We start from the raw sequence: 9,868 nt of genomic DNA, 5'->3' as shown, positions 1-9,868 counted from the left end.
GCTCTTTAAAAAATCCCAGTGCCACAGCTCTGTGCATGTGGCCTGGACAGCAGGATCTTCCAAGCTTTCCCAGGGGATTCTAATGTCCAGACAAGATGAAGAATCATCATACTCGTGACCAGGGGATGGGTGGAGTAACAAGATAAAAAAATATATTGGTCCTTGGATTTTTTTTCTCCTCCCTGGTCTCCATTCACTCACAGCCCATGACCTGGACGGCCCTACTGTTTAGGTAACTCTGTGTTACAGACAGAAACTCTTTCATGTTAGAACCCTCTTCCTCCATTCTGAGGTCTATTTATTACTGAACTTTAGCCTGGACTTTGTTTAATCCAACCATTGGATTCTGGAGTCTTCTGTCATTGATGCTGTATCCATGTGGATCTTAGTTTCCATGTGGGCTTAGTTTCTCTTTAGGACCCTGGGGGCTTAGGAGAGGAACCCTTAAACACTGATATCCAAACCTGGGGTTGAGATTCTCCTTATTTCTTGACATTGGCTGGTAGTAAACTAAGGGTGTGGATTGTTTCGCCTTTTATCTCATTTTGGAGCAGTATTGCAAATAAAGGCATCAGTTTAACAGCTCACCCACCCTTCCAAGAAAGGACCAGACTCTTTCACTTACATTCTGGGAGAAAATTTTTATTAGCCCTTTGTGAGTGACTCTTGTGAGCCCAATGGAATAGATTCAGTAAAATCTAAAATGAGCAATGGTCTTTAAATATTGAAGCATCTGTGTTTTCCCTATAGGAATTAGCAAATCTAGGTTTCAGCCACGCACCCACCCAACATTCATTTGTAAAAATGTGCAGAGACGAGTCAGCAACCCCAGTATTTATGGGCTAAATAAGTTGTCAGAGGTTAAAAGCAAGTCAGGGGCTCTTATCTGCTAATTGAATTCTGAGGAAGTTGAGGGCTAAAGGGGAGGGATATAATGAGTGGTTTGGCAAACAACTTGATTTTTTTCTCCTGTGAGGACTTCCCATGCAACTTTTAAGAGCTGTTTTATTCACCACGTAGCCCTTAATCTCTATCCGCTGTCCAATCTAATCATGATCCCAGCAGTGCCCTTTGGGGCAATACTTCAGAGCATGGGCAGAAACCAGGGACAAGTATATAGACTAATCTCTAGTGCAGGGTTTCTCAACAGTGGCACCACTGATGTTTTGAACTGATAATCTTTTGTTGTGGGGACTTCTGTGCATTGTAGGAAAGTGAGCAGCATCTCTGGCCTTTACCTACTAGACGCCAGTAGCAACCCCCACCCGCTGGCACAGTCTTGACAACCAAAAATGTCTCCAAACACTGCCCAGTGTTCCCTGGCAGGCAAAATTGACCTGGTTGAGAAACATTGTCCCAGATTAATTCCATGAGACAAGGAGTCCTACTCACAGCAACATCCCCAGCACCTATCATAGTGTCTGGCACATAGTAGGGACTCAATAAACACTTGTTGAGTGAGTAACTAGGAGAGGAGGTGGGAGGAGCACACCAAAGCCCAAAGCTCTAGAATTTCCCACTGGCCTAGTGCAGCAGAAGTGAAAATGAGCACTCAGAGCTCCTACTGCAGGGAGCATGTGGGCTGATGGGTGAGCTGCTGCCGCTCAGGATCCACCAGCATGTCCATGCCAAGGCCAGGCTTCCCACGGGATCTCCCAACCCATGACCATGCAGTGTGGGGGTACGAATACAGGGCCATTGCCAGAGATGCAGGCCCTCTCCAGCAATGACTTTGGCTCAAGGACACTCCAGCAGCCTGGTGAAAACTGTCTTGGAATGCACTGCCATCTAAGATTCTGCCTGCCCAGAGGGCAGACTTGCAGCACAGTCTGGACTGCCCCCCGCCCTGACCCCCCACAACACCCAACTTGAACTTTCTCCAGATCCAGCCCCTCCTCTATCTACCACAGGTGTTTTCCCCAACAAATCTCTTGTCCACGGAATCCCACCTTGGTGTGTGCTTCTTGGAGGACCTGAGACAACACACCTGGCATTTTAGGAGTGTACCTGCTCCCGGCCCTCTCTCCATTCCTGTGAGATGCCATGCCCTGGGGCACCCCCTGGGGAGCTCTGCTAATGAGAAAAAGCGTTGTGCACAAACCCATTTAGACAAGGAGAGAGCTCTTGGAAGTGACTCAATGTCCCTTTGTCCAGAAGATTGAAGAAGACGTGAGTTTAACTCATAAATAATAGCTCATAAGTTACTAACAAAACCAGGCACACACTAACATTCCAAGAAACTTAAAGTTAACCTTTTATTGTTTTTAAGGCAGCAGGGAAAGTCTTCTGGTCTACATGCCTTTCTTCTGCCCAAGGGAGGGAGGGTCAGGAGGAGAAGGAGTTGGCCCCTGGTAACCAGCCAGAGCATTCTTTGCCACAATCTACCCCATCTTGTCTCCCCAACCCTCAAATGTCACTCAAATGCACTTTGGTTCTCGAGTGAGTGTGTCCTGTGGCCCATCCCATGGCATCTGTCAGAGCATCTTCCTGGTCCAGAGCCCCCAGCTCCGCCTGCCTTTCCCTCACAGGCTCTCCCAGGGGCAGATGACCTCCTTTTCTGTGGCCCGGTCACCCGACTCTCCTGTTCCAGCGTCCTCTGAGTCCATCAAGCAGGTCCCGCTCCCCGTGGGCACATCCATTTTGATCTGGAAAAAGCTTCAGGTGCAAAAGGAAAGTCAGTAATGTAGGGGCAGGTGCAGGAGGGACAGCACATCCCCAAATTATCCTGACGTCTTTGAAGATGAACATACCAGGTGCATTTGCCAAACACTGATGGAGCAGGTATAGCTCAGGGGTAGAGCATTTGACTACAAAGGTTGTGTGTGTAGTGATTGGCTCAGTGGAATCTTTTTATTGGGGAGTCATATTTTCATGTCGAATGAAAGATAATTCTGAAGATGCTTTATTTTCATTTTTGAGGTGCTTGAATCTTTATGGTTTTGAAGGATTCAGGAGGTCCCTGTAGGGCATACCAGGACTTCAGTCATCAACCCCTTTAAACTGCCTTCATGTGTGCTGGGGACTGTGGCTCATGCCTGTAATCCTAGCACTTAGAGAGGCCAAGGCAGGCGGATCCCCTGAGGTCAGGAGTTTGAGAGCAGCCTGGCCAAAATGGTGAAACCCCGTCTCTACTAAAAATACAAAAAATTAGCTGGGCATGGTGGCATGTGCCTGTGATTCCAGCTACCTGGGAGGCTGAGGCAGGAGAATTGCTGGAACCTGGGAGACGGAAGGGCTGCAGTGAGCCGAGATTGCACCACTGCACTCCAGCTTGGGCAACAGAGCAAAACTCCAACTCAAAAAAAAAAGAAAAAAACACAACCAAACACAAAACTGCCTTCTGAGGTAGTAGTAGTGGCCCTTGAGAAGAGAGCCTTTTAAAAGTCCCAAGCCCATGTATGAGGCAAAGCAGCGGCCCCAAAGCTGGAATATTCCCTCTGCAGGGCCAGGTGGGAAAAATCAATAGACACACTCACACCGGATTCTGACTCCCCTCCTAAGGCAGCCAGAGTCTCCTGCTCCTCCCTCTCCCCCTGAGCGACACAGGCAGGAGGGATAGCAACCTCTGCCTGGCTGTCCCCATGCACACCGCACAACAGAAGCCACGTTCCTTGGGTATCCATGGCAACCTAAGACCTCTGCATGGCGCTTTCTTCTCCAAGCCCAGGCAGGGCCAAACACATGTTGATTGGTGCAGGGGTGCCCCTGTCTCCCCCAAAACTCAGTAAGAGTAGGAGCTGATTCTCTGTGTTTCATCGCTTGCAAGTTTTCTTTCTGCTCTGATCCAGGCATTATGGAGCACTCCTCAGAGCCTTAGTTCTGCACCCCCTGGGCCGTCTCAGGGAACTTGGGATTCTCAGAGATCAGACTTGCAAGACCACCCAAAATGAAGTTTAGAGGGGCCACCCCTCAGGCAAAGGCTAGGAACTTTCATTTTCACAGAAATGACTGCCAGACAAGGCTCCCTGAAAGTCCCTCTAAGAGACTGTGCCAATGGATGGAGAGGAAGGTGGGAAGGTTTCCTAAAGGGTGGGGGGAAGGACGGCAAGGGCACTTATGGTGAGGGAGGGGGCTGGAGCACCCGGAAGCATGCCCAGGGCATCCCATCACCTGCAGCTCCCACTGCTGCCATCAGTCTTTCCTGCTCTCTACAGATGCAGTGGATTCCTTAGACTAATGACGGTCTTGGGAGGGGATAAGGTGAGTGGAAGAATATATAAGGAGAAAAAAAGATTTGGAAAAATGGAAAAGATTTGGAAGATGAAAAAGAAGGACACCTGTTCCTTCTCCTCCTCAGGAAGCGAATGGAGGACAAAACTGAGTTTCTGAAGACCTTCTAGTGGCCAAGGGATCTGAGTGGATTGCCTGGGGTACCTGTTCTCCCCCACCCCAGTCCCTGGCCCAAAGCATGCACGTTCACATGCAGAGGCCTGCACACCCACAGCCACCCATGCATATGGCACGTCCCCTTCTGGTTCTTACTTTGCTACTCTCTTGGATTTCAGTCGTGGCAGCTGCTGGCCCACGTCCCCCAGGGGCTGCACCCTCCCGTGGGACACAGCAGGGCACTTGGGTGAGAGCCTGGCAAAGACAGGTGAGGCCAGACAGCCTCGTCTCAGAAACCTGCTGAAGGACAGAGCCATGCGGGCCTTAGGAGGCGCCCTGGGCCGGCTGCGAGGCCAGGAGGTGTCAAGGGAGGCCTCGCTGCTCTCAGTGACGGAGGGCCCACGGGGGGCCATGGACCCGCTGCACTCCCCTTTCTGCTCCAAGCCTGATGAGGTTTCCAAGGCCACTCTGATGGGTGAGGGGCAGATGGTGGTGCTGGGTCGCCGAATGAAGCGGCTGGGTGAGGCGAAAGGCTTCCTGGGGGAGCGGCAGGAGGAGGAGAAGGGGCTAGAAGGAGACGGGGGCACACAGGTCCCGGTGTACACAGTCAGATGGGGGCTGGGAGCCATGTGCTGGCCCGGCTGTAGAGAAGGAAAGGAGAGAGGTCAGTGATGAGTTGCATGGCCCTGGCCAGCAACTGCGCTGTCCTCTGCTAACTTAGTCCCCTTCCGGAGATGAGAGTGCGGGCCTGATATGGCTGCCTTCTGGAGAGCTGGGAATGGTGCCCAAAGCTACCTATGACAGTGGCACAGCCACACAGAGGCCTCCTGTCCAGGGATCTGCCTGTCGCCCAGCCCTGGTCACAGTCCCAGGGCTAAGCAGTTGCATCCCGGGACACGAACTGACCTTCTTCCAGGCCAAGGATGCTGGAGTGTGGCCAGGCTGCACTCTCAATCACCCCTCAACTCCAGTCCCCAAATGAGCAACGCGTAGTACCTGCCACAGCCCATGCCCTGCCTTCTCCATCCTCGGGCCCCAACCTTAGGTCTGGAGGCATTTAAAACACTTTTAGCGGATAAGTGGAGGTGACAGAAGAAGTCCCAGCTCATGCCTTCTTGACTGCTCCAGGCCTGAGGCCACTCCATGCACTGAGCCCTGCCCAGTGTCCACAGTGACAACCCTTTTGGGGTGGTCTAGGCCCAGCACCTTCCCAGACCTCCCCTCAGGTAGAGCCGGGGTGGCCAGGAAGAAAGGTTGAATGTGGAACCAGGCCAGGCCAGGGAGAAGGAAACAGGAATACATGGCAAGGAGGTGTTCAGTGGAGAAAGGGGAAGGATCTCAACCTTCCTGGGCCACCATGGCCCCAGCCCCTAGAGCATAGGGCAAGAGGAGTAAATCTGGCATTTACAGCCCAAAATTGCCTGAAAGCAGACAAAAGGAAATTAAAATCAGAATTTTCAGTGAGCTTCTCTGCTATCACCCCTCTTCCCGTGGCAGAACAGACTGGCCCATGGGCCTGGGTTTGCTGGATTCCCTTCTAAAGGCCTGCTGTGGCCCAAGTCACATCAAAGCCTGGCATGAGGCCCGGTATGGTGGCTCGCCCATGTAATCGCAGCACTTTGGGAGGCCGAGGCGGGTGGATCACCTGAGGTCAGGAGTTCAAGACCAGCCTGGCCATCATGAAGAAACCCTGTCTCTACCAAAAACTTTTTTAAAAAATTAGCTGGATGTGGTGGTGGGTGCCTGTAATCCCAGCTACTCAGGAGGCTGAGGCAGGAGGATCACTTGGAGCCCGGGAGGCATAGGTTGCAGTAAGCCGAGATCACATCACTGCACTCCAGCCTGGGTGACAGAGCAAGACTCAGTCTGGAAAAAAAAAAAAAAAAGTCCGGCATGAACAAGCTGTGGATGCTCTGGCCCTGGGAGAAGGAGGTGAGGGGCTCCAGGACAGTCAGAGCAAAGATGGCCTAACACACAGCACAGCCACATAGTTGCCCTGCTCAGTGAGAGCTGCCTGACTCCAGGGTCTGGGCACTGCCCTGGACTGAAGGAGGCAGCCCCTGTCCTTGAGCAGGCGGCTGCTGCAGAGGGTGGCCTGGCTTTCAGATCACCTGCTGGGCAGGTCCCAGCCTGAACAGGGAAGGGCAGGCGCACCCAAGAACAGCTTTCGGGGGAAAAGAAAGGCCAAGGGTCACCGAGGGCAGGGCCGGGAGGGCATGGACAGCTTGTCTCATTCCCTCCCACCAGCTCCCTGAAGTTCAAACAAGATTCTGTTCCCAAACAGCAGCTCAGAGCCCATCATTCTGCCTCACTGCCCAGAATCCCACAGGGCGGCAGAGCAGAGGCAGGCTCAGGCCCAGGGCCATGGCGTTATTATAGTAATAACAATCACATTAATTCACAGTGAGAACACAGCAAATGTGAGGCCCCGAGCTGAGCACTTTACTCAATAATCATGAATGATTGCGTTTGCAATAGTTACTGCAATTGCAATTGCAAATCCACTATTGTGGATTATTGCATACTCCACAGGGCCACCCAGTGAGGCAACTGTTATTGTCCCCATTTTACAGATGAGGGCACTAAGAGAAGTCCAACCATCCCTGCAGGGACACCCCGCTGGGAACAGCAGGGTCAGACTTTGAAACCCAACTGGCTGACTTGGAGTCGACGCAGTCACCGCTGGCGGGATGCCTCCATGTGGTCTGCAGATCAGCCACATCAAAATCACTCAGGGTGCTTGGTACAAAGGCAGAACCTGGCCCCACCACAGCACCACTGAAGGAGAATATCGGGGGGAACGACTGAGGGAAAGCATTTCTAGCTGACATCTGAGATTATTCTGCCCTGTAAGCTTAAGGGACTCTGCACTAAGCTTCTAACCCCTTCCCTTTTATAGGGAGGTGCAACTGTACTTAGGACACATTCTGCAGAGAATACACAGCAGGGAAAGCTGGGCCTTGATTAGGGGCTTGGGAGACAATTCTTAGGTGGAAAAGTGTGGCTCTTAGATCTGTCAAGTATCTACTACCTGCTAGGTACTTGGCTTATCTGTAACCACCCCATTTTAGAGAACAGAACATTGAGGCCCACAGGGGTTCATTACCATTTCCCAGCTCTCATGACTAGTCAGTGACTGTGGCATGTAGAATCACAGTGACTGTGGCATGTAGGATTCCCACCCCTGTCCCTGATTGTGCACGTGAACCATAGATGTGATGGGGCAGTCACTCCCAGTCAGGCTGTGTGATAAGGCATAGCTGACTTTTAAAAAGGGGGAGTGTCTGGGTGAGCTCCAGCTGTCACAGGAGCCCTTTCCATCTGAGTCTAGAGGCCAGAGGCAGAAGGCGGAGAGATTGGAAGCTTGGCAAGGATTCAGTTGTGAAGAAGATCTCCATGGTTGGCGATGAAGATGGAGGGGGAGCTGGTTAAGGAAGGCAGGTGGCCCCCAGCTGCTGAGAGCAGCTCCCAGCTGACGGCCAGCAAGAAGACAGGGACCTGAGTCTTAAACGAGGCACTGAATCCTGCCAGCAACCCAAGTGAGCTCTCAGGAGCATCCAGATGAGAACCCCGTCAGCCTGGCTGACACCTTGAGTGTGAGACCCTGAGCCGAGAGCCCAGCTGTGCTGTCTAAGATTTGTGTCCTCCACAAAATGTATATATTGAAGTCCTTCCCCTTGCAGGTGATGGTGTTAGGAAGTGGGGTCTCTGGGAAATGATTCGTCATGAGGGCAGAGCCCTTGTGAAGAGGATCAGTACCCTTACGAAATAGGCCCCAGGGCACTAGCTTGACCCTTCCACCATGGGAGGACACGGCAAAGAGACCATCTATGAACCACAAAGTGCGACTCCACCAGACCCCGAACCTCTCAGGGCCTCCTTCATGGACACCCCAACCTTCAGAACCACGGGAAGTGTTTGTTGCTGGTAAGTTCCCCAGTTTATGGAATTTCCTTACAGCCCCTTGAACAAGACATCAGCCAAATGTCTCCTGGAAAACTGAGCTCATACCTGGCTGGTGCTTGCGGTCATTGCTATGCAGCAATAGAAAACCAAAGCAGTGACTAAATGAGAACCTGAGGTCAGGTCTGTGTGACTCAAAGGGTCTTGCCTTCCTTACTGATTCATATTGCCATAGAAAAATACCAAATCTAGGAACTCGGCTTTGTCAAGAGAGATACAGAATTAACCTCCATTCCACTTCCTCAGAATTTGTGATAAACTTCTATCATCCCGCTATACAGATAAGACAACTGAGGCTCATGGATATGATGCAACTTGACAAAAATCATAATTTGTGACCAGACCAGCCTCTCCATATGCCCTCCCCCAACTCTGTGCCCTCCTCCCACCCTCCTACCTCTCTCTGTCCTTCTCTGGCTCCACTCCTCCCCTAGCACCTTCTCTTTGCTGGGATGAATGACGGACAGGTGAGGAGATGGTCCTTTCTTCTGGGCAAATGACCATTAGCCTTATTGGTCCTGGACAATCTAAGCAGATGTCTTTTCCATCCGCTCCCACAATTCCCTACCTTGGTCCCTTCCATGGAGACCGGGGGCTCTGCTTGGAGACCCAGCCCCTCCAGCCCATGCCCCACCCACCATTGGTGTGAGGCAGCAAAGCAGTGGCATGCATGACACATGGCAAAGAAATGTGACACCACAGAGACGCAGTGAAGGAGAGCTTGGCATTCTTTTGTTTCATGCTGCTGTTTTATTGTGCAAGAGAACCAAGAGAAGGGAGTAAAGGAGCATGAAATGAAATAGGAGAACACAATCATAGGCATTTTAATGAATGGCAAAGCAGGTAGTGCACAGAGATGCAATTCATTTTCTATCCTTAGAAAGTGGTTGAGAATTTGAAGGAGACCTTGGGGCCACCTGAACTCCCACTTCCTGGGAGCAGGAAGGTGAGCAGAGGGCCACATTTAGGTGCAGCATGCAGTGTGCAAAGTCCCCTCTTCCAGTGCCTTCCCACTCTCCCCTTCCCCACCATCCCCAAGCAAATGTGCAAAGTTAGCCCCATGGGGAAAAGTCTGCCATGGGTGAACACATGGCATGACCCCATACTGGTCATCCCATTTGACACTGTCTAGCACAAGACCTTCTCAGTTAGCAATCACCCTTACTTCAGCCATGAAACTCCAGACTACAGGACTTTGTTAAGTTGTTTAAAATATAACATTAAGAAATTAAAATATGTCTAAGGACATGGCATAATAGAGATTTTCATAATGATTTAAATATATTATTAATATTGTCCAAATAAATGTTTTTTTTATGCTATTTGGAATTTCAATGGGCCCTGTGGGACACATAGTTTAAATGTTAGCAAGAGAAGCTGCCACCTGCTGGAAAAATAGCAGCAGCCACAGATGCTCTTGCAAGCCCTCAGAATCTTCAGTCCCTTCATTACCAAACATGAGAATTGCCTGGTGGACTCCAGGGTTGGGGAGCAGAGCACTGGCATACACTGAAGTTGGGGAGAGGCAGGTGTAAGAGTGGAAAAGAGCTGATACCTGGAGTTGAGATCATGGTGAAGT

General features: G+C 51.1%; 1 protein-coding gene across 3 annotated transcripts in view; it reads right to left on the bottom strand.

The window, feature by feature from the left end:
- Positions 1 to 2,241: 2,241 nt before the first annotated feature.
- Positions 2,242 to 9,868, bottom strand: part of RGS9 (regulator of G protein signaling 9) — an 89,193-nt gene continuing 81,566 nt past the window's right edge. For 2 of the 3 annotated variants that reach the window (XM_003913311.3, XM_009191040.2), the window contains exons 18-19: positions 4,483 to 4,967; positions 2,242 to 2,655 (exon numbers count right to left, since the gene is read on the bottom strand). In XM_003913311.3, coding sequence (XP_003913360.1) covers positions 2,523 to 2,655; positions 4,483 to 4,967 — 618 coding nt within the window. In that variant the 3' untranslated portion in view covers positions 2,242 to 2,522. The remainder of the gene's footprint in view (positions 2,656 to 4,482; positions 4,968 to 9,868) is intronic. The other variant, XM_009191041.4, reaches the window with a different exon arrangement.

Source organism: Papio anubis, chromosome 17, assembly GCF_008728515.1.
Source record: "Papio anubis isolate 15944 chromosome 17, Panubis1.0, whole genome shotgun sequence".
Classification (NCBI taxonomy): Eukaryota; Metazoa; Chordata; class Mammalia; order Primates; family Cercopithecidae; genus Papio; species Papio anubis.
The sequence above is the reverse complement of the archived record's forward strand: the minus strand, read 5'-3'. Positions and strand labels throughout refer to the sequence as shown.